Source organism: Mobula birostris, chromosome 6 (genome assembly GCF_030028105.1).
Source record: "Mobula birostris isolate sMobBir1 chromosome 6, sMobBir1.hap1, whole genome shotgun sequence".
Lineage (NCBI taxonomy): Eukaryota > Metazoa > Chordata > Chondrichthyes > Myliobatiformes > Myliobatidae > Mobula > Mobula birostris.
The window spans coordinates 154,995,308-155,019,506 of NC_092375.1; the positions used below are offsets into that span (position 1 = coordinate 154,995,308).

At 40.1% G+C, this 24,199-nt stretch overlaps 1 protein-coding gene across 4 annotated transcripts in view; it reads right to left on the reverse strand.

Moving 5' to 3' along the window:
• Nucleotides 1-24,199, reverse strand: part of myo1b (myosin IB) — a 274,322-nt gene that overhangs the window by 242,431 nt on the left and 7,692 nt on the right. For all 4 annotated transcript variants that reach the window (XM_072261652.1, XM_072261653.1, XM_072261655.1 and 1 more), the window contains one exon: nt 14,473-14,613. In XM_072261652.1, coding sequence (XP_072117753.1) covers nt 14,473-14,607 — 135 coding nt within the window. In that variant the 5' untranslated portion in view covers nt 14,608-14,613. The remainder of the gene's footprint in view (nt 1-14,472; nt 14,614-24,199) is intronic.

The window sequence follows — 24,199 nt, forward strand, 5'->3', positions numbered from 1 at the left end:
TCCAACGGTCAAGGAGGCGGTCTCTGCAAGCGTCGTGGAACGTGTAGAGCAGGACAAGACACAGAAGACGTCCTGGTCATCCAATGTGCCTAGTCCCATCTCCAGCCGTCTAGACTCTGTCTTGCCACTGGACCCAGATGGGAATTGGGAAGAGAGAGTGAGGCTGATGCTGCGCAACTCTCCCTCACTTAAATCCAAATCACGCGCTAGTCTCGATACCATCATTATGGTGTCGAGGTCCTCTTCGACGTCAACGGTGGACGAACAACAACAACAACGTATTTATTAATTGTTATTGTTTTTATTTTTGCTCAGCTTGGGCTGATAAAACCTGAGGAACTGCTGGACTGTTCTAGTGGTGTTTAGTATTCTGGCTTTCTGTAGATTTACAAAGATATTGCTGTGTAGGCCTAATTGTTTAATGCTATTATTGAGTGACTTTGGGATGACACCAGTTATAGATACTGAATTACTATCGGAACAATGTATACCCTGTTCAAGTTCAATACTCTTCCAGTTTCCTCCTTTATTTCAGCATATTTCTGATGATTTTCACTTATTGACTTCAGTATGTTATGTATGCTTGGAATGACTATATCTATGAAGTAAATCATGCTTGCTTGTTTGTCCTGTAATATTGTATCTGGATTGTCCTATCTGTAATAATGGATTGGTCGTAATATAATTTGTGGGACTCTGACTCTAAAACTGGATCAGGCCTGTATTTATAGTAAGGTATGGTTTCCTTTATGAGTTTGTATTTTCAAGCAATATTTTGGTGAATGATGTGATGATTGAATTATACTGCTGCAGGATACTGTAATGTGTTGGATTGTTTCTGGTTTCTCGGCATGATCTGCATTAGCAACTTGAATTTTTTTTAAGTGTAAGTGCCCTTACACTTCCTCCCTTACCACCATTCAGGGCCCCAGACAGTCCTTCCAGGTGAGGCGACACTTCACCTGTGAGTCGGCTGGGGTGACATACTGCATCCGGTGCTCCCGGTGTGGCCTTCTATATATTGGCGAGACCCGACGCAGGCTGGGAGACCGTTTCGCTGAACACCTACGCTCTGTCCACCAGAGAAATCAAGATCTCCCAGTGGCCCACATTTTAATTCCATGTCCCATTCCCATTCTGATATGTCTATCCATGGCCGCCTCTACTGTCACAATGAAGCCACACTCAGGTTGGAGGAACAACACCTTACATTCTATCTGGGTAGCCTCCAACCTGATGGCATGAATATTGACTTCTCTAACTTCCATTAATGCCCCTCCTCCCCTTCACACCCCATCCCTTATTTATTTATTTAATTTTTTTTTTATTTTTCCCCCTTTTTTCCCCTCTCTTTTTTCTCCCTCTGTCCTTCTCACTATAACTCCTTGCCTGCTCTCCACCTCCGGGCTTCCCCCCCCAACTTCTCTCTCTCTCTCTCTCTCCCCAGGCTTCCTGTCCCATGATCCTCTCCCTTCTCCAGTCTGGTATTCCTTTTGCCAATCAACTTTCCAGCTCTTAGATCCACCCCTCCTCTCCTGTCTTCTCCTATCACTTCGGATCTTCCCCTCCTCCTCCCACTTTCAAATCTCTTACTACCTTTTCTTTCAGTTAGCCCTGATGAAGGGTCTCAGCCCGAAACATCGACTGTACCTCTTCCTATAGATGCTGCCTGGCCTGCTGCGTTCACCAGCATTTTTTGTGTGTGTTGCTTGAATTTTTAAAATCTTTTATTATGCATCTTTTATAGTTTTTTATGTTAACCTCCTGGTTCTGTATTGCCACAAGGAACCCTTCTGTTTCTGGGAAGAGGTCTCCAACTCTGAGCCAGGCGTTCGATGCTTATCATTACTATGCTTTTTTGTATTTGCACATTTGTCTTCTTTTGCACATTGGTTGCTTCTCAGTTTGCTTACGCATAGTTTTTCATTGATTCTATTGTATTTCTCTGTTCTACTGTGAACGCCTGCAAGAAAATAATTCTCAAGATAGTATATGGTGACATATACATCGATAATAAATTTACTTTGAACTGTAAACATTTCACTATGGGGCAAAATGAAGCATCATATCTAATGCTAATTCCTCATTCATCCAATTTTCAACACGTTATACATTCAGACTTCTCTGGCTGGTGATCAGAACCACGAATCTCTAGTTTTTCTCTTTCCTACCTCAGAACCCTGAAGCAATTGGAGCTCTCCTACTACTGCATATAGCTAATTTAGCACAGACATATCTAATCTATTTGTCATTAACATATCATCTTTCCATTCAAAATCACTAATAGAGCCTGACATTTCAGCATAGCTAGTGGAAACAATTAGTGGGAATCATGACTTATTCTATAAGGAATGCTATTCATACTGCAACTGGTGGCTAAGATTCAAATATCAAATTAAATCAGTGAACAAGTTCTTTGAGCATTGAATCTAGATTCAACTTGACAACATTTTCCAATCAACAGCATACTTTGTCCAAGCTTTTGACCACTCTTCTAATATTACTATATGTAGTTTGATGCCATTTTAATTCTTTGTGACACTCCTATGAAACATCTTTGGGATATCCCACTAGAGTAGAAGTGCAAGTTGTGGCTGTTGATCTGTTCGGTGGGTTGTCTAACTCTGGCTGTTACCTTATTCCCTCTCTAGATTTGACATCAAGCCAATATTTACATTGAAGATAATCAATGGACTTCTGAAAGATCATGTGCTTCCTTATTAAACAGATCCAATCCATCAAAACAATGGAAGTTAATGTCAAGAGTTGACCAGGATATATCTGTAGAGATCACATTAAACAGGCCAATACTGTAGAGCACACTTCAGCCCTTAATACACCTATTTTAACACAAATTGCTTACTACCACATTGTTACTTCTCTATGTAACCTTTGTACACTAAAAATTGGGCCTCTACGGTACCAACCAGTTTTCACTCTGAAGATTGCTTAACAAACATAGTGAGGGTCACATCAGCATCGGAAAACCTGGCGCAATTCCCATATGACTGAAATGCATGTTTTCCTTTCCTCATTCCTTGTTTTTGCAACTCAAAGTTCTCACTACACAAATAAGCCAAATCCATAGTTAATAGCCTGGAATGATCACAAATGTGCTTTAACACTGCACAGGATTTCTTCTGGATAAGTGTCAGGTGCCCATTTGGCTCATCACTTTTATTGATCTGTGTCAAACTGAGAGAAGAAAACTAACATTTAAATAGCAAACATTAAAAATTTCACTTAGCCCTGATGAAGGATCTCGGCCCAAAATGCCAACAGTTTACTCGTGTTTGCATGTCAACAGTTTACTCTTTTCCATAGGTGCTGCATGACCTGCGGAGTTCTTCTAGCATTTTGAGTGTGTTGACTTGGATTTCCAGCATTCGCAGATTTTCTCAAAATTGTGCTTATTATTACTTTATTATAGATCACTTTCACCCGTGTTCATAAGGCATATTCATAGCAAACATATTGTTTTTGCCTGAAGTCTAATATTTTGCCCTGCCTTATCAAAGACTGCAACCTAGCAAGTAAGAATATTTGTGAATGTGTATGCATGCACCTAAGTGAGTCTGTTTGTGTTTGTCTACTTGGTCTCAAGCAGCAAAACCTAGCTTTCTTTGCATTGGACCAAGTGTTTCTTCATCAAGTCTATGTCGTAGTTTTTTAAATGTAAAACTAGAGTGGAAACCAACCATTCACCATTCATGGGAATGTCAAACCAGGAAAGAATAAGATTGCTTACAAAAAACTATGTTCTGTTTATACTTCTACCTCTATCTATTATTAAATCCTAGCTGCAACACAAAGAGACCAGCATTAATGATGTCAATTGGGGCTGCTATAAACAACAGTTGTTACTATCACGTTTCTCCAGTGTGAAGGCTCAGTAAAATAACTTACTTAAGCAAACATCACCAACTTCAAAGATCTTTTTGCTACATCTCCTCAAAAAATGGAATGCCAAATCTTGTTCTGTATTTCTTTAAAATATGCTGCTCAATGGGTTAATGTGTGCAAATGTGCTATCTTTCATCTCTGGGATGAAACAAGTTGATGCAATCTCAATACAAATAGCAGCAGAACTGCAGCAAAACACAAAAAAATCAACATTCAGGTAAAACATGATGACTGGTGCATAGTATGCTTATGAAACATTGTTTTTCTCGCTTTATAAATAAGACACCTTGATCTAAAAGTATGTGACTGATGCCGTAATTGGTGTACAGTGTGAAAACAAAGCACTGACATCACTTAACTTGATAAGTACAGAAGCAAACATAAATAAAAAAAGAGGTATATATGCGAAACATCACGAACCTCAACGCACAAACCTTATAGGTCCTAAAATCAGAACAGCGACTAAGTGACATGTTTATAGAGAGATGAATTCAGTTTTACTGGCACAATCTTGAGATAGTTTTAAAGTTTGAAGCACATGGAATTGATCACATTCTGATCACAAATGAAAATTTGCAGAGGTGAGAGGAAGAATATCAAAAAAGATTAATTAGTGATGGACAAGCAATGTTAAGGAAATCGATTCTATTCTCAATGAAGAGCATGAAAATTTGATCAAAGTTTTTTTTTTCAAAAACCAATTGGAACATGAAGTTGGATGGAGTGAAGATGCATTCCAGCTTCCAACCACATGCTGTGTAAGTAAGTTTCTCCATCTGAAATGAGAATTTAGAATCAAGATATATAAAGCCACCAAGCTGAACAATACATGAATAGTGCCTTGAAAAAGTGCACAGTCCCCACAACTATTTTCACATTTTACTGTTTCATTTTCTAAGTTTAAAATATATTGAAGCAGAATTTTTTGAGCTAATCTACAAATCATTGTGCATCATGTCAAATCAAAAGAAAAATTCCAAAACCTGTCAACAATATACTAAAATTTATAAACCAAAATTGTGAGGCTGAAAAAGTATTCAACCCCATTGTTATGCTAACTTTCCTTCGATATAATCAATTACCTTACCACCTCACCCAATTTGTTGATGTAGAAAATTGGAGGACCACCTGTTTTCATGAACTCATAAGAATAAGCACCTCCTCTCTCCGTAAGGTCCAACAGTATGATAAATTTTCAACAGATCGAACCAAAATGAAGACAAAAGAGCATCAAAGACAAGTCACGGAAATGGTATTAGAGAGGCACAAATCAGGGGAAGGATATAAGACCATTTCAAAGGCACTGAACATAGCTCAGAGCTCAGTGTAGTCAATCATGAAAAAGAGGAAAAAATATGAGACCACAGCCACACTGCCTAAGTCAGTCCACCCCTCTAAACCTAGTCGCCAGAGAAGAATGGCATTTGTACGGGAGGCTATTGTGACACCAACAGTCACTCTGAATGAGCTGCACAAGTCAGTGGCTCAAACTGGAGATGAACTTCAGGGCTTCACAATCTCTAAGGCCTTGCATAAAAAAGGTATTGTTGGAAGACTGGCAAGAAAGAGCCCTGGCTAAAGAAAAAGCATATCCTTGCCCATAAAGACTTTGCAAAGTGGCACTTAAAATATACTGCAAAGATGTGGAAGAAGGTTTTGTGGTCGGATGAGACCAAAGTGGAAATTTTTGGCCTCAACACTAAGTGGTACATGTGTGTAAATCTAATACTGTGCATCAGCCAGGTAACACCGTCCCTACTGTAAAGTAGGGTGGAGGTAGCATCATGCTATGTGGATGATTTTCAGCAGCAGGGACTGGATATCTGGTCAGGATTGATGGGAAGATGAATGCTGCTAAATGCAGAGAGATCTTGGATAAAGACCTGCTAATCTCTGCCAGAAAGCTTAGACTAAGGAGGAAGTTTGTCTTTTAGCAGGGCAACGACCCAAAGCACACTGCCAGAGCAACCACAGCGTGGCTCAAATGAAGAAAGTTGATGTCCTTGAGTGGCCTAGTCAGAGTCCTAACCTTAACACAACGGAAAATCTCTGGCAAGACCTCAAGATTGCTGTCCACCACCTCTGCCCAACTAACCTGGCACAGCTTGAGCAATGTTGCAAGGAGGAATGGTCAAATCGTGCTCCATCACATCGTGCAAAGCTAATTGAGACTTATCCAAAGATACAACTGGCTGTAATACCTGTGAGAGGTGGTTCACCTGAGAAAAAAGGGACGAGTACATTTGAACTGCTGCCATTTCAGTTTTTGAATTTTTAGTTTTTAATGCCTTACAATTTTCCCTGTTTTTGTGCTCTACGATGTAAAAAAAAGGAGCATGTGATTCACAAATAAAAGTTCACAGTTAAATTGGTCAAAATCCCTGGCTGTGATACTTACTTACGTGAACACAGGGAGAGGGGCTAAACTGTCTAACATTGGTCAATTTTCTAATGTGAACTTGATAAAGTATGGAGATATTTTCAGAGCCTAACTAAAATACTATGGATCATATAATTGTGAAGTAAGTATGATGCCAGCACAGTTCTGAATCAATCCAGACAACCAAGATCACTGATTAAATTAGATAATTCATGGTCTGGAAAAGTACAATTGTCAGCAACATAACTTGCCACATTACTGGAAAGATATTCAGCTGACATCAGCTGTAGCAGAGCAAAAACAAGCATCACTGGGTAGCATTCTTCCGTGCCTGAGAACATTGCGTGTATGCCTGCTGAAAACTATCTCATGGTTTTAAAAAAAAACTAGTATACATTCCAACAAGATAATAATTCAACTTAATAAAGGAACTTCAAAAAAATGCTTAAAAGACTTGTCTGGGCATCATCCAAACCACATCTATTTAAAAACTCACTAAAGATGCTCTGAGACTTTTGCTATTCCTGTACAGAGGTATAGAAATGCATCTTTCAAAAATTGATGCAACTTTTACTCTTCTTTTTGACTTCTTCAGTAAAAGACGTCTGGGTATTGAATTAATCAAATCAGTCAAAGCATACCCTTTATTCCAGGATTCCTAGAAAAATTAGCACTGTGTTATAATTTTCCTGAGGAATAAGAACATAAAAATTTTCAACACACACAATATACTGGAGGAACTCCGTGGGTCAGGCAGCATTTATGGAAAAAAGTAAACAGTTGACGTTTCAGGCCAAGACCCTTCTTCAGGACTGAAGAAGGGTTCAAATGCGTGATAATTAACGTGTTAAAAAAGAAAGGTCACCGTATAATCTTTGCATTTTGAATTTGCTGAATATCCTTCCCCTATCTGCCAAAATGTTCTTGTATTTGATATATTTGGCATTTTGTAATTTTAGTATTATGTTAAACTAGATGTTTTCATTATAGCCACGGAAAACTTGAATATATATCAGACTAATAGATTTAACAGTTTTATAAACAAGAAAATTTAATAATTTATTGATATTACAGTATTCCAGTTAAGATGGCACTACTGAACATGTGCAACAGCTCTCTAGTAGTCAAAAAGGTAAGAAATCTGACAAAAAACATAACTAAAATACCTTTTTTGAGGTAAATTGTATTAAATTATCACCGCAAACAGTGACGGGCGAGTGATAATGAGGTGAGTTCAGGGGACGAGCCAAGATGGTGTGTTGCAGTATCATTGCAGGTGGAGTACCCATGCCCATACATACAGCTGGCCCGGGAGCAATGTTGGCTCACTCTGGGCATCAAAAGAAGAAGTTGGGGCCCAGGCAGAGGAGATCTGCGGTGTCCGTACATCTGGCCTGGATGCAAGGTTGGATCGCTCTGAGGCCAAGCTGATTTGAAATGCTCGAGAGTAGCTTTGGGCTGGGCGTCAAAATTTGGGCACGGAGTGAGTTGCTGGGCGACATGGTCTAGATGCAGAGCCGTTCACAGCAGCTAGGTCATAGTGTGAGGTACAATTTGCTGTTTAGGCAATTTAAACGCTAGTTCAGGTCAGAGGCGAGAGCCGATTCTGCTCGCTCTCCGCGATCTTCACTCCTCTCTCTACAGCACCGGAGCCCTTCGCAGTTCCATTGTCTGTTCAATTTAAATGCTGGCACAGGGCGTCAGGATCCGGGGTGAGAGCCAATTTCGCTCATTCTCTACGATGATCAGCTCCATGGCACTGAGGCTATGAAGACCGCCCTGGCTACTGCACTCCGTGCCCACTAATATGATGTACTGATAAGTGAGGCTTTGGGCCTACTCTGGGCTGCTCCAGGCTTCAGACCTTAGGACTCAATTTTGGTTTGGAATGCTGTTGTTCGCTTTAATTGTCTGCATGATTTGTATTTTTTTTCTTTCTCTTGCACATGGAGGGTTTGTCTTTTATTTTTTTTCCCTTTATTTACCACATTTAATGACCAAGCTTTCTATGACAGCATCTACAAACAGTTTTGATAAATCACTGGGAACATTCCAAACGCTCCTGGAGAATTTGTACAAAAAACATTACTTCAATTTGAATATCCACATATGGTAAACTAACACAAGGGAAACAATTCAACTGCTGACACTGCTTTGGATATGTAACATGGTTTGAGAGTTATGGAGGGCTATGGACCAGGTGCAAGAGATGGGATGAGGTGCAACAACAGGATAACACAGACTGTGTGTGGTAGTGCTCTATGGCTCAATGGTGAGTAGAGCAAAGATCTCACTGTCTATGACATGATCAAAGCATCCTATTTGGCCAACAATAACTCTCTAGTTAAACAGTGCAATAGCTACAATTGACTGTCAAGTGCACTTTAATCACACAGATTGCTGGCCAATGTGAAAGATTTGCACTGGTGCATTGATGGACATTCTCAAGTTTCAAGAACATTACCTTGGCCAACCTTTCTCCATTTCTCCATCACACTGCAGATCACCTCATCAGTGGGTGGTATCTCAGATTTTGTTGAGAACAGCTGCTGAGGTGGCTTATGTCTTGGATCTCTGCCCCACCTGGTGCAGGTTCCATGACCCCACTGACTTCAATGGACATTGTAAACTCATTGAATCAGAATCTGATTCAGAATCCTTTATTATCGCCAAGTATGTGGACACATACAGGGAATTTGATGCCGGTTTCCCTGAGCTCTCGCTGTACAGAATCAAAAAGCAAATAAAACAATAGTGCAAATAATCGTGAACTATATACAATGAGGTATACCTGTGTATGTAAAGGTGGACTTGGTTTATAATAGACTAAAATTCAAGTGTTCATAAGACTGATGGCATACGGAAAGAAACTGTTCTTGTACCTATTTGTCCTGGCATCCAGTGATCTAAAGCGCCTATCAGAAGGAAGGAGTTGGAACAGGTGATGTCCAGGGTGTGATGGGTCCACAATGATGCTGCTTGCTTGCTTCCTGACTCTAGATGCATATAAGTCCTGGATCGAGGGCAGCTTATAATCCTTTCCCGCAGCCCTGATGGTTCTTTGGAGTTTATTCTATTCTTGTTTGGTAGCTGATCCAAACCTGATAGTGATGGACGAACAGAGAACAGACAGGATTATTCCTGAATAGAATTGAATCAGCAGCTCCTGAGGCAGGTTGTACTTCCAGAGTTGAAGCAGGAAATACAACCTCTGCTGAGCCTTTTTGATAAGCGTGTCTGCGTTGGGTGTCCATTTCAGGTCCTGGGAGATTGTGACACCCAGAAACCTGAAAGTCTCCACAGCAGACACAATACTGTTGAGTATAGTGAGTGCGGGGAGTATTGGGGGGCTCCTCCTGAAGTCCACTGTCATCTCCACAGTCTTTAGCTCCAGATTGTTCTGACCACACCAAAGGGCCAGCCGTTCCACCACCTGTCTGTATGCACCATTGCTACCAATTAGTAAAATGCTTTAAAGTTACAAATATAACAGAATAGATCATTTGCATTAACTGCATGTTTTTGGTTTAACTTCAGAAATGAATAATACTGTTGAAACTATAGTAATAGTAATCATTATCAGCATAGTGAAAAATAATTACAAAAAATGACGACTATTTATTCATTTCCATGGATGCTGCCTGACCTGCTGAGTTCCTTTAGCATTTTGTGTGTGTTACCCTGGATTTTCAGTATCTGCACAATCTCTTGAGTTATTAATGTACAGAACTAGATCCAAAATTCTTTAGGCTCTAGGCACTCCAGGGCAAAAGGATCCATTAAAACATGAAGTACAATAAAATGCTTGAAGAGTAAGGAAACAGAACATTTACATTCTGCTTCAATAACAAAGTAATTTATATCACAATATACTACACAATAAATTGAACAAATATACAAAGGGGCTCTTGGCAATATGCAATATTTGGATCATTCTCCCAAAGGCCCAGGCCTTCATCTACTCAAGTTATTACTAGCTCATTTCAAATTGTTACATTGTCAGTAATACAGTCATGATCATCCTAAAAAAATAAAAGAGGTCTAGAGCTAAATCGGCATATTATACAAAATAAGAATTACATTCTTAAATTCCCCATATTGATGATATACTACATAAAGACAAACACAAATGCATACTGTTTAGTAGGTTAACTGGTTATTGTAACTTGTCCCATGATTAGGCTGGGGTTAAATCAGGGGTTGCTAGGTGGTGTTGCTCAAAGGGCCAGAAAGGCCTACTCTACACAGTATCTCTAAATAAATAAATGATAATCTTGACAAGAGTATCAATATTATGATAAAGCCATATGAAATACTTCAAGCTTTCAGATTGTTTTTTACTCAGATTCTCAGTCTGAATGGGACAGAACTGGGTTAGAAGAACATTAATTTACAGGTCACCTCATCAATTTACAGGTTACCCCAGAAGGGGAGGTAGGAATATTTTTAATTGTTTCAACTCAAGATTTCCCCACTATCTCCTGCTCCCACAAACAATAGGATACAGAATTAATGCCTGTAATTGATAATATAATTAGTATCTGTTTTATGCTATGAACTTTATTATTTATTTTGTAATATTTTTATCAAGCAAACAGGGGTTATGATAAATGTGGGAGAATGCCAGCAAGAAAGCATTTAAAAGTAATAACACAAGCCACAATGACCAGTACAGTACTTTTCGGCTCATTGCAGCCCAGTGCAACTTAACTTCTGTAGACATCACTTCAATAAAACTTTCCTGTATCACATTTCTATTGCAATTACTCCTCCAATCCCCAAAATCTGCCCTTGAAAGTTGATTTACTTCACAAGGACTAGATTGTATAAGTATCCACCACGTATACTTCTGTTTCTCAGTATTGCATAGTGAGGCAACAGAATACTTCCAATGCTCCCAAATTAAACCTAACACAAGTGTCGTTACATGCAGTATTAAAGGAGCTCTGCATTGTGGTAAAGCTATCATTTGGAAAAAATATTCAACCCAGCACCGACCCCGGCACAGAAAGATGTATAATAAAGCAACTGAATTACAGTAAAAGTTATCCCAGTGTTCTTGCCGGTATTAATCCACAAAATTCACCAGTTGGTCATTATCCTTTGTATATTCTATGTGCAAATTATTTGCCTACAAAGAAAAAAAAGTCACTGCACTTCAAAAGTAATTCCTGGCGTGTAGACTCTGCCATCGTAAGGTGGATCAGAAGATAAAATATGTTAATTTGATGCATCTTTTTCCTTTCCTTCTATGTTCCACAGTCTGTTTCCCAAAACAACTGCCCAAACAATCCATCCATTCTAAGCTCTTGCCATGGGAATCCTGGTGGATGAGGAAATGATTCAAGGGTGCCAAAACCTCCTTGGAAAAAAAATGCAACTTCCTCACAGATTCATGCAAACCTTTGACCCTTAACCACTTGAAGCCAAGAAAGAGCATTTGGGATTGCACTGAGAACCTCTATCACATGCATCAGGAGCACAAAGAAGCCCAGCATAAATGATATAAGGAGTGTCTCCCCTCCCCCTTCAAAATTTCCCACAAAAGTATTCCCCACCAAGCACTTTCTCTCCGATCTGTGGTGGTCGATGGGTCCATTTTTGACTTATCAGTCACCCCAGAACCCACAGAATTGAAATGGAAGCAGGTCATCCTCAATCCCCAGAGACAGCCTCCCACCATATTCCCAGCGGAAGAACTGCAAGCTGTTATTCGGAGAATACGAAGGTGATGATACCTTTGCTATTTATGGCTTGATGTAATTGAAAACAACCAAGCCAACCTCCCTACCTATCTCTACCAGTTGTGATACACATGTGAGGCTTTTGAACTTACATACAGTTGAAGTCAGAAGTTTACATACACCTTAGCCAAATACATTTAAACTCAGTTTTTCACAATTCCTGATATTTAATCCTAGAGAACATTCTTTGTCTTAGGTCAATTAGGATCACTACTTTATTTTAAGAATGTGAAATGTCAGAATAATAGTAGAGAGAATGATTTATTTCAGCTTTCATTTCTTTCATCACTTTCCCAGTATGTCAGAAATTTACATACACTTTGTTAGTATTTGGTAGCATTACCTTTAAATTGTTTAACATGGGTCAAAAATTTTGGGTAGCCTTCCACAAGCTTCTCACTGTAAGTTACTGGAATTTTGTTCCATTCCTCCAGACAGAACTGGTGTAACTGAGTCAGGTTTGTAGGCCTCCTTGCTCGCACACGCTTTTTCAGTTCTGCCCACAAATTTTCGATCGAATTGAGGTCAGGGCTTTGTGATGGCCACTCCAATACCTTGACTTTGTTGTCTTTAAGCAATTTTCCGACAACTTTGGAGGTATGCTTGGGGTCATTGTCCATTTGGAAGACCCATTTGCAACCGAGCTTTAACTTCCTGGCTGATGTCTTGAGATGTTGCTTCAATATATCCACATAATTTTCCTTCCTCATGATACCATCTATTTTGTGAAGTGCACCAGTCCCTCCTGCAGCAAAGCTCCTCCACAACATGATGCTGCCACCCCCATGCTTCACGGTTGGGATGGTGTTCTTCGGCTTGCAAGCCTCACTCTTTTTCCTCCAAACATAACGATGGTCATTATGGCCAAACAGTTCAATTTTTGTTTCGTCAGACCAGAGGACATTTCTCCAAGAAGTAACACTTTTGTCCCCATGTGCACTTGCAAACTGTAGTCAGGCTTTTTTATGGCGGTTTTGGAGCAGTGGCTTCTTCCTTGCTGAGCAGCCTTTCAGGTTATGTCGCTATAGGGCTCGTTTTACTGTGGGTATAGATACTTGTCTACCTGTTTCCTCCAGCATCTTCCCAAGGTCCTTTGCTGTTGTTCTGGGATCGATTTGCACTTTTCGCGCCAAAGTATGTTCATCTCTAGGAGACAGAATGCATCTCCTTCCTGAGCGGTATGATGGCTGCGTGGTCCCATGGTGTTTATACTTGTGTACCATTGTTTGTACAGATGAACGTGGTACCTTCAGGCGTTTGGAAATTGCTCCCAAGGATGAACCAGACTTGACATCATTTTCTGACCTCAATCCAATAGAAAATTTGTGGGCGGAACTGAAAAAGCGTGTGCGAGCAAGGAAGCCAACAAACCTGACTCAGTTACACCAGTTCTGTCTGGAGGAATGGAACAAAATTCCAGCAACTTACTGTGAGAAGGTTGTGGAAGGCTATCCAAGACGTTTGACCCAAGTTAAACAATTTAAAGGCAATGCTACCAAATACTAACAAAGTGTACGTAAATTTCTGACCCACTGGGAAAGTGATGAAAGAAATGAAAGCTGAAATAAATCATTCTCTCTACTATTACTCTGACACTTCACATTCTTAAAATAAAGTAGTGTTCCTAACTGACCTAAGACAGAGAATGTTTTCTAGGATTAAATGTCAGGAATTGTGAAAAACTGAGTTTAAATGTATTTGGCTAAGGTGTATGTAAACTTCTGACTTCAACTGTATTTAGTGATGGAGATGATTAGAAACATAGAAAACCTATAGCCTATACAACCTATATAGGCCCTTTGGCCCACAATTCTGTGCCGAATACATACTTACTTTAGAAATTACCTAGGGTTACACATAGCCCTCTATTTTTCTAAGCTCCATGTACCTATCCAGGAGTCTCTTAAAAGACCCTATTGTATCTGCCTCCACCACTGCCGCCGGCAGCCCATTCCACGCACTCACCACTCTCTGCATAAAAAACTTACCCCTGACATCTCCTCTGTACCTACTTCCACACACCTTAACACTGTGCCCTCTCATGTTAGCCATTTCAGCCCTGGGAAAAAGCCTCTGACTGTCCACATGATCAATGCCTCTCATCATCTTATACACCTGATGCAATTCTGGTAATTCTCCCACTTGTTGGAAAGTTCGAGACATGAAAACATCTCTCAGATCAAGAAACACTAATAAATCATCAAGGATTACAAAGGTTTGGTTGCCTGTTGCCATCTGCTTTATAGTTGTGAACATGATATGATTTAATGCTTGTAAATCTGAGTGATCATAATATCAGGTGTAACTGTACATGAAATAGATAAAAAAGGAAGTTTGCCAATAAAGAGCAAGAACTCTTCTTTCATCTTGAGAGGGTTATAAAGCAATTAAAATATAGAAATCTACCCAAATAAGTTATACCAAATATATTTTAAGAACACTTACATATATTTCACTGTGGTCAAAGCGCTTTTTGAGATTTTCTAAGAACGTGTCTTCAGTGAGAGGTTCCAAAAGTACACAGTCTCCCACCCCGATCATGTTGTCCAGAAGGGACGTTTTCACTTCTGACTTGGCCATTTTGCCCTAAAATAAAATAGAAAGCAATTAAAACATGGCAGTCTATTTCTACATTCAAATTTGCTAGCAATCTTTGTTTGCCTAACTCAGGAAGGTTGATGCCTGCAAAGACATTCTTTTTTCAAATTAACAACAATGAGAGGATACAAGGCCTGAGGGAGTGGAGTTTGAGAAGAAAAGCCAATTGTAACCTTTTCTGAATGATGGAAGAGGCTACAGGTGTCACATGATCTTCAGCTTGAACCTCTTATGACCAGGGTACGTACCTGCAGTGCCTGTACTACATGAACACACCTTCCAGCACTTGATCTGCCATGCAACAGGACCACAGCTCTTCAGAAACACACCCAGGAAACTTTTTTTAAATGATGGGTATATATACCTCCACTTGTAGCAGTAAATCCCAGAAGTAAATCTTCATTTTTTCCTCCAATTCTTCAACCAATTTATTTAAATCCATGCCCTCTGACCTCTCAACTAAGTGAAATAAGTACTACCTACTTACTCCAACTAGGTAACCTGTAATCTTATATCCCTCTGTTTAATCTCTTCTCATGTAAGAAAACAATCAATCCCAATTTTCCAGTATTGTCTGATTTTGCACCTGCTCCCATGCAATCCGTATCTTCCCTGTGTGGATTATATGTTGAAGAAATGCAGTACTAATGCTTTGGCCTAAAAGATATTGACAACTCTAGCACAGAGTTATATTCTATACCTCAGAAAGTATTCTGTTTGCATCTTTAACTACCTTGACTATCAGAACTGCTGTCTTTGAGGATCTGTCAAATGCATACACTCTGTTAGTCCAAATTTATCATACAACAGTCCACTGTCCGGAGAGCCCTGAAAATTTTTTTTTTGTTCTAGGCAGAACTACAGATTGTTGTGCATTAATCATACTTCTATGCTTATGAGATTATATATCACAATTTGAATATCCAGTTCTGTCTTCTGAATTCATAGCTCAGCTATAAAAATTATACAATTCTCCATTAGTACAGATTGAGTGAATGAAAGGTTACTGTATCAATATATCTGGATACTGATAGTTAATTTCTGTTACATGTTTAAACAGTTCACTGCAACGATTAGACCAAGATTAATATCTAAATTAGTTCTCAGAATGTTAATAATTAATATACTACTTAGGCTGTTAACATATGATTAAGCCACATTTGAATTACTATTTTCACAAGTTTTAATAGTCATATTGCCAAGCTATATCCCTGCTCCACCCATTATAATAATTAAAAGCAATAGAGGTGGAATATGGTTGAATACTCTTGAACTATAAACCATGCATCATAGTGAGGTACTGACTACTATAATAATTACTGTTCATGATAAGCATACCATTTCAAATTCTGCTTCTCCTGTAGTCTTATTGAATGTTATTTTGATTTTTCCAATACAAACAAATGAATGGGAGAACATAGCAGCCATTTCTATCCTCAGTTAACAGCTACAACAAATTAAATTCTTTGTGATTTAACAATAATTCTATCAACTCCAACGAGCTATATTTTGTTGTTTTTCATGAATATTATTTTTAAAAGTCTCATGTTTGACATAAAAGTGCAAATTATCTAAATTTCCCTGAAACGACCTGTACTGGAAATCTGATGGAACCCCAATTTTCTGCAAAAGGTACATCCACTCACATGTCCATTGAGATTAATGGCAGTGGAGCAAGATCACCTGTGAGGAAATGTATGTCCATTTAAAAATACACATGTAATTTCCAAAAACAATACCACCAACGTGTCCACAAAGTAAACGATGCAATTGGAAATGGCTGCAAAAAGCCCCTCATAATTAGGACACTCTAATTTTGACTTCACTTTTCTCTATGGTATTGTAATTTCCCAGCTCCTGCTGGCAAATTTAAGAAATGGACCTTTTTCTTTTTCTTTTGTGTGTGTGTTGCGGGGGGTGGGGTGCGGGGGCATTGATATCTTTTCTTTCAACAACTCTATGGTTTTTCTGTATTTCATGGCTATCTGGGGAAGATGAATATCAGAGTTGTATTGTACAGGCGTAATGAACCCTTGAACCCAGACTCAAAATACACCTCCGCAGTTCATCGCTCAAGGAAGCAAAAATAAATGTTTAAAAATAATATTTAACTCCTCAAGACCTATTTGGCAGAGCCATATGATGGTACTATGGTTTTTAATCCATGCTTCTGTACCTTACATGAGGCAGAAGATACACAATTCATAAATTACAAGGTATTACAAAAGGCAAAGGATATTAAAACTGTTAAAGCTCTGTTATATTTAAGAAAATAAAAAAAAATCTGACCACTGATATCTGTCTTTTGTGGGGTGTTTATGTTTTGGCAATTTGATAAGTATCAATCACATATTAAGCTGACTTCAGTCCTTGAGTCCTGTCTTGATGAAGGGTCTCAGCCCGAAACATCGACTGTACCTCTTCCTATAGATGCTGCCTGGCCTGCTGCATTCATCAACAATTTTTATGTGTGTTGCTTCAGTCCTTGAGGCCTGATTCCCAGTAGATCTTTCTTCTTCTAAGATAGCCACATGGGGTCATGGATGACCTGCTTTCATTCCAGTTCTGTAGGCTCTGAGATAACTAATGAGGCCAATATGGGGCCTGTAGATTCTGCCAGAGCCTTGTTCTTGACAGGGCAAAAATAAAGGAGATGGTAGAACTACTTGTCCTATTACTGGCCAATGAAATGACAGACACTATCAATAGCAAATTATTGTAGAAGATATCTCCTGTACCGTGAGCATTTGGGTAAAGTAAATGCTTCTAATTTGTTCACATTACTATTGTAAATCAACATATTGCAAATGAGTTATCAAGTCCACATAAGCATTTCTCTCACTACCTTATCAGTACCTGATCAATCAAGTGAACATGCTGTCATCATTGTAATTATGCAATATACAGTTCAAAGCCAAGACTTATTGCCATTATTCATTTAATTTGTAATCATACGTAAAAGCAAAACCTCATGCAATTCAATGTTTTAAATAAAATATTTTGAAATACATTTGTCTTATCCCAAGTAATGCTGACATACCTACGGACTGTTACAGAGACATTCTTATCAACTATGGGGAAAGATTTAAACTCTGACATTTAAGTGAAAAATTCACTGCATTCCACGTCAATGATGTATCGGTCTGCATGAAAATACTGGGATAGGAATCGGCAGAATATCAATTAAACTCTAATCCAAAAAGTTCTACTCAATATTGGAGTGATCTTGACATTAATATCCAGCAAGGAGTAATTGCAATCCATTTGCAGAGTACCTCCATTTTGCCCATACATATAAATACAAACTTCCCATGGCTCTTCTTCGATTTCTAAATTTTACTCTCTACTTTGGACGGTATTGTACCATATTAAGACAACAAAAAGAAAATTTTGAAAATTATTCAGCAGAATACTGAAACATTCACTCCATCTCCCTTGCAAGAGATACTGCGTGATCTGCCGTCCTTCCAGTATTTTCTGACTTCATTTTAAATTTCTGGCATTTTTTACTGCTACTGTATTTGAGCAAACAGATAAGCAGAGAGCTTTTGGAAAGTCAAGAGAGAGAGCTATTCCCACCCAAGTGCCAAGACAAGAAAAAACTGCAAATTTTAGTTCAATACCAAAGTTCCTGTACATCTGAGACCATTTGGTTTGTATATTGAGATTATAATCATTGGGATTTCATCAATAACAAACAGGATGGACAAAGGAGAACCGCTTGCTGGTTGTTGCATAGCTTGGATTTTCAGAAGGCCTTTGAAAAGGTGCTGCACATTAGGGTGCTTAACAAGATACAGTAAGAGCCCATGGTACTACAGGAAAAATACTAGCTTGGATAGAGGATGGGCTGATTGGCAAAGGGACGAAGGATACTGAGGAAGCAAGGAGTCTGCAGAAAGACTTAGACAGATTAGGAGAATGGGCAAAGAAGCAGCAGATGAAATACAATATTGGCAAGTGTATACTCATGTACTTTGGTAGAAGCAACAAAATCATAGACTATTTTCTAAACAGGCAGAAAATTCAAAAATCCGAGGTACAAAGTGATTTGAGAGAAGTCCCAAAGGTTAACTTGCAGGTTCAGTCAGTGGTAAAGAAGGCAAATGCAATGTTAGCATTCATTTTGAAAGGACTAGAATACAAAAAGCAAGGATTTAATGCTGAGGCGTTGTAAGGCACTGGTGAGGCCTCATTGGAGTATGGAGAACAGACTTGGGACCCTTTTTAAGAACGGATGTGCTGACATTGAAGAGGGTCACGAGAATAATTTCAGAAATGAAAGGGTTATAATATGAGAAGCATTTAATGGCTCTGAGCCCGTACTCGCTGGACTTTAGAAAAATTAGGGAGGATCTCTTTGAAACAATCAAATATTGAAAAGCATAGATAGTGGATGTGAAGAGGGTATTTTCTACAGTGCACAAGTCCAGGACCAGAGTGCACAGCCTCAGAATAGAGGCATGTCCATTTAGAAGAGATGAGAAATTTCTTTAGCCAGAGGTTGATGAATCTGTGGAATTCGTTGTCACAGGCAACTGTGGAGGCCATGACATTGAGAATATTTAAGGTGGTGGTTGACAGGTTCTTTATTAGTCAGGGGATGAAAAGGTACAGGAAGAAGGCAGAAGAATGGGTTGGAGAGGGAACTTGGATCAGCCTTGATGTAATAGTTGAGAAGACTCAATTGACTGAATAGCTTGATTCTGCTCCTATCTCTTATGGTCTTATGCTCTAATGCTTAGAGTTTTGTAGAATCTGGTAGAGGTTGTGGATTTCTGATGAGAATCACTTTTATCCTAAAAGTAGGCTATCACTCAAACCACTGGCTATTTTTTTCTTTCCAACTGCCAAGTAGGCTTTGCATGCTTCTGCCATTTTTATTTTGTTTTACTATGATTTCTGATATTTCATTCATTTTTCTTTCCTTTTCTCATTTTCCTATTTCAGACCAATAGTTCTTTGTCATCGTTAGTCCAGGTAGCAAAGTGTAGAGATGTGTTAGTACTGAGGGGCTCAGATGACAAGCTAATAAATCAAGCAAGAGTCACAACAAGATAAGACTGAAAGTGGACTGCCAACTCAGCAACAGATGAGCTCCCTGCAACTGAGGCATCGTTGGCAACCCATGCCTGGGATGGCAAGGCCTCGGCTCTGCACACTTCCAGTGATGGGTGAGTGCAAATGTAAGGGATAGGCATGACATGGTCCAGGCAGAGGTATAGAACTGCGAGGACAAAAGGCGGTTATCGAAGGCAGTGGAGCTGGTGTCACAAGGCGCCCAGATGAAATGGGATCTTCCCAAGCGCAAGGTCACTTGGGCAGAGCTTAGGAGACTGGAGCCCTTCCGCATTTCTTTCCTCCCTCAGTCCGTGTATGACACTCTCCCTACATCAGCACAGCAGCACACATGGGGACTGAGAAAGGTCACTAACTGCAAGCTTTATGGTCAGTGGGATTCACTGGCCTGGCACATATATTGTCAGGATGCAAAACAGCTTTAACACAAAGACAGTATAGCCGGTGCCACGACAAGGTCCTGCTATCCCTTGCTGACACACTGGAGTGGGAGAGGTGTAAAAAGAGACCAGCTGGCAGGGGGGCAAACAGGGCAGTCATTTTCATCAAGGAGAGGGCCATGCCTGTCACATAAAACAGGCCTAACTGCCAAATCATGGGAGAGGAGGGTCAATGCGAGGAAAAAGCTGCAGTTCCCAGAGGTGGTGCAAACCATACTTCGACCAGACATCGCACTGCGCTCTACTAAAGACAAGAAAATCATCCTGGTGGAGCTCACAGTACCAAGGCGGGAAGAATGCAAGGAGGCTCAGAAGAGGAAGGCCCTGAAGTACCAGTCCTTAGTCCAGGAGTGCAGGGACAAAGGATGGCAGATGTGGCTACTCCCCATGGAGATTGGCCACAGAGGGTTCCCGGCAAGGTCAGTATGGAGGTTGCTGTCTGCACTGGGCCGTGATGCAAAAGCAAGAACCAAGCAGCGTGCAGGATGGGGGAGGAAGCAGAAAGAGCCTCTTGCTAGATATGGAGCAGGTGAGAGGAGTTGGGTTTGAAGTCAGGAGCAGATGGATAGTGACTTGGCCACCACTGCTGACCCGCCAACTGGAGAGTGTAGTGGTTAAGGGTCAAAACACTATGAAGGTTGGGCTCCACCTGATGACATTTGTTCCTGGCCAAAGGTTACAGTTGCTTCATCAGGTAACTAAAGACAGAACTTAGGTATATGATGCAAGAAAGATCCTTGATGGTTTGACCTTTAATACTTATGCGTCATTCCATAGTTTTCTCACCTTCATTTTCTCCATCTTACTGTGTTCAAGCAAAATTTCTACAATCTCTCCCATCTTTATTGGTATGCATAAGACACACTTAATGTTTAAGTGAAAGTCCTATATAATCATTCTCCCATTCTCCAACGTAGTCAAGGAAAACTGCAGAATATTTATGTAGTTGTAATATTCAACCATAATCGGCTGTCTTACAAAGGCAGCATGGTGCACGTTTTGAACCAAGTATCTCAAAATAACATTTTTGTCCAATTTGATATCTGACTATTTCCACAATCTCAAACTCCATCCTCAACCAGAGACCTAATTAGCATTTAACAGCAAGTGAACAAACTTGGATCAAAAGACAGTTTTCTCCAGAGGCTCTGCATTGCACATTCTCTCCCATACGGACAAATGGGATTGTTTGTTATTAATTGTTATATATTGTCATACTGGCAACACTAATTACCATAAACCTTTTATGTTGTCTTCACATACATGGTACAGGAACAAAAGAATAATAAATGTAAATGGACTCATGCAAAAAGGTGCACAATAAACTGTTCAAAATGCATTACTACCTTAGTAAAATTTTATTGCATCATAGGAACATACAGAATTTGACAATAAAATAACAAAATAATATGCTTAGCAATTGATCAATGACAGCACATCAGGCAATATAGAGGAGGATTGACTCAAAAGCAGAGCAGCAGAGACAATTTAGCAGTGAACAATACTTCTGATGATAGATCACAAATAACGTGCCACAAGGGGCTACAAAACGAGAGAACAGAAACTAAACACAACAGGCAACAAGGTAAACAATAGACAGGGAAGACAGAGCTAGTAGGAACTGGTTGAGTCGGGCTGGTTCAATGATGAGCAAGAACTGTGGCTGAGAACTTGGGTTAAATAAGCTGCAGGTGATGAGTCTGGAATGAGAGGCAGGTAAATTCTATTAGCTAGGTGGAGACTGGGAGGTGTCAGTAATAGGAGCAAACCTGACACAGTGAAATTTTTGCTTATCAAATTGAACAGCAAGTAAGTTTAATTTACTACTCTATGATTCAAAACATTAAAAACAAATAGCAACATGTACTTTGAACAACAACTTATTTTTAACTACAAGGTGCAATAAAGGAAATTGATGTATTTGGTAGCGCAGGAGTTCAATTCCTGTCACTGTCTGTGAGCTGCAGAACACAAAATGCTGAAGGAACTCAGGTCAGGCAGCATCTACGGAAATGAATAGTCAACATTTCAGGCTGAAATCTTCTTCAGAACTGAAAAGGAAGGCAGAGGACGCCAGAATAAAAAGGAAGGGGGAAGGGAAGGAGGACTAGCTAGAAAATGATATGCGAAGCCAGGTGGATGGAAAAGGTAAAGGGCTGAAGAAGGAATCTGATAAGAGAGGAGAGTGGACCATGGGAGAAAGGAAAGAAGGAGGGGCATCAGAGGGAAGTGATAGACAGGTGAGAAGAGGTAAGAGGCCAGAGTGGGGAATAGAAGATGAGGGAAGGGAGAGGGAAAAAGAAATTACCGGAAGAGAAATTGATGTTCATCCCATCAGGTTGAAAGCTACCAAGACGGAATAAAAGTTGCTGCTCCTCCACCCTCAGCATGGCAAAAGAGCTGGACATGGACTGATATGTCAGAACGGGAATGGGAAGAGGAACTAAAATGGTTGGCCACCAAGAAATTCTGCTTTTCGCAGATGGACGTGCTCAACAAAGTGCTGCCTCAATTTACATTGGATCTCACCAATGTACAGGAGGGTGCATCAGGAGCGCCAGATACTGAAGTCGTGGAGAATGATGTGTTGGATGCCGAGGCTTAATAGGTGGCAGGTGAGTACAAGATGAACTCTATCCCTGTTAAAGCGGTGAGAAGATGGGGTGAGCATTAATGTCCAGAAAATAGAGGAGATGCCAGTGAGGGCAGCTTCAATGGTGGTGGAAAGGAACCCCTGTTCTTTGAAGACGGATGATATCGCTGATGGTCTGAAAGGGAAAGCCTCATCCTGGGAAAGATGCAGTGGAAACAAAGGAATCGAGAAAGGGGAATAGCATTTTTACAGGGGTCAGTGTGTCAAAATTGACCAAGTGAACTTAAGGGCAAGGTGGAAGTTAGAGGCAAAGTTGATGAAATTGATGAGCTCAGCATGGGTGCATGATGTAGCACCAATGCAGTCGTCAATGTAGCGCAAGAAAAGTTGGGGAGCATTACCAGGGAAGGCTTGGAATATAGACTGTTCACATCGTCAACGAAAAGGTGAGCATAGCTGGGGCCCATGTGGGTGCAGATGGCTACCCCTTGAGTCTGGAGGAAGTGGGAGAAACTGTTGAGGGCAAGGACCAGTTCTGCGAGACAGAAGAGGATGAGAGTGGAAGGAAACTGGTTGGGTCTTTCATGAGTAAGAAGGCCTTCTTGATGGGGATAGAAGTGTGTATGGGCTGGGCATCCATGGTGAAAATGAAGCAGTTAGGGCCAGGGAATTGAAAGTTGTTGAGGAGGTCGAAAGCATATGAAGTATCACAGATGTAGGTGGGAAGAGACTGAGCCAAGCATGATAGAATAAAGTAGACATGAGTTCAGTGGGGCAGGAGTGGACAGAGACAGTGGGCCTACCTGTATAGCCAGGTTTGTGGATCTTGATTAGGAGGTAGAAACAAGCAGTTCAGAATAAGGGAACTTTGTGCTTGGTAGCAGCAGATGGGAGTTCTCCAAAGTTAATGAGGTTAGTGATATAATGCAAGAGGACATTTTCTGATGGACCAGAGTGGGGTCCTTTTCAAAGGTATGGAAGAGGAGGTGTGAGAGAGTTTCCACCTGGCCTCAGCAAGGTAGAGGTCAGTCCGCCACACTATAACAGCACCCACTTTGTCTGTGGTTAGATGGTAAGGTTGGGATTGGTCCAGAGACAGTGGAGGACACTCTGTAAGGAGTTCGCACCTACACTCACTGACCATGTGGGTTTGCTCCAGGTGCCCCAGTTTCCTCCCATTTTCCAAAGGTGTATGGGTTAGGGTTATAAGGTGTATAGGTTAGGGTTAGTAAGTTGTGGGCATGCTATGTTAGCACAATAAACATAGCAACACTTGCAAACTGTCCCCAGCACTTCCTCAGACAGTTGCTGCTTGATCCAAATGATGCTTTTCACTCAATGTTTTGAGGGTTTGATGTACATGTGATAAATAAAGCCAATCTTTATTTTATTTTTTTTGTTTCATTCTACTGATTAGATAGATACGTTATTGAACCCAAACAGGGTCACAGTTAAGCATTAC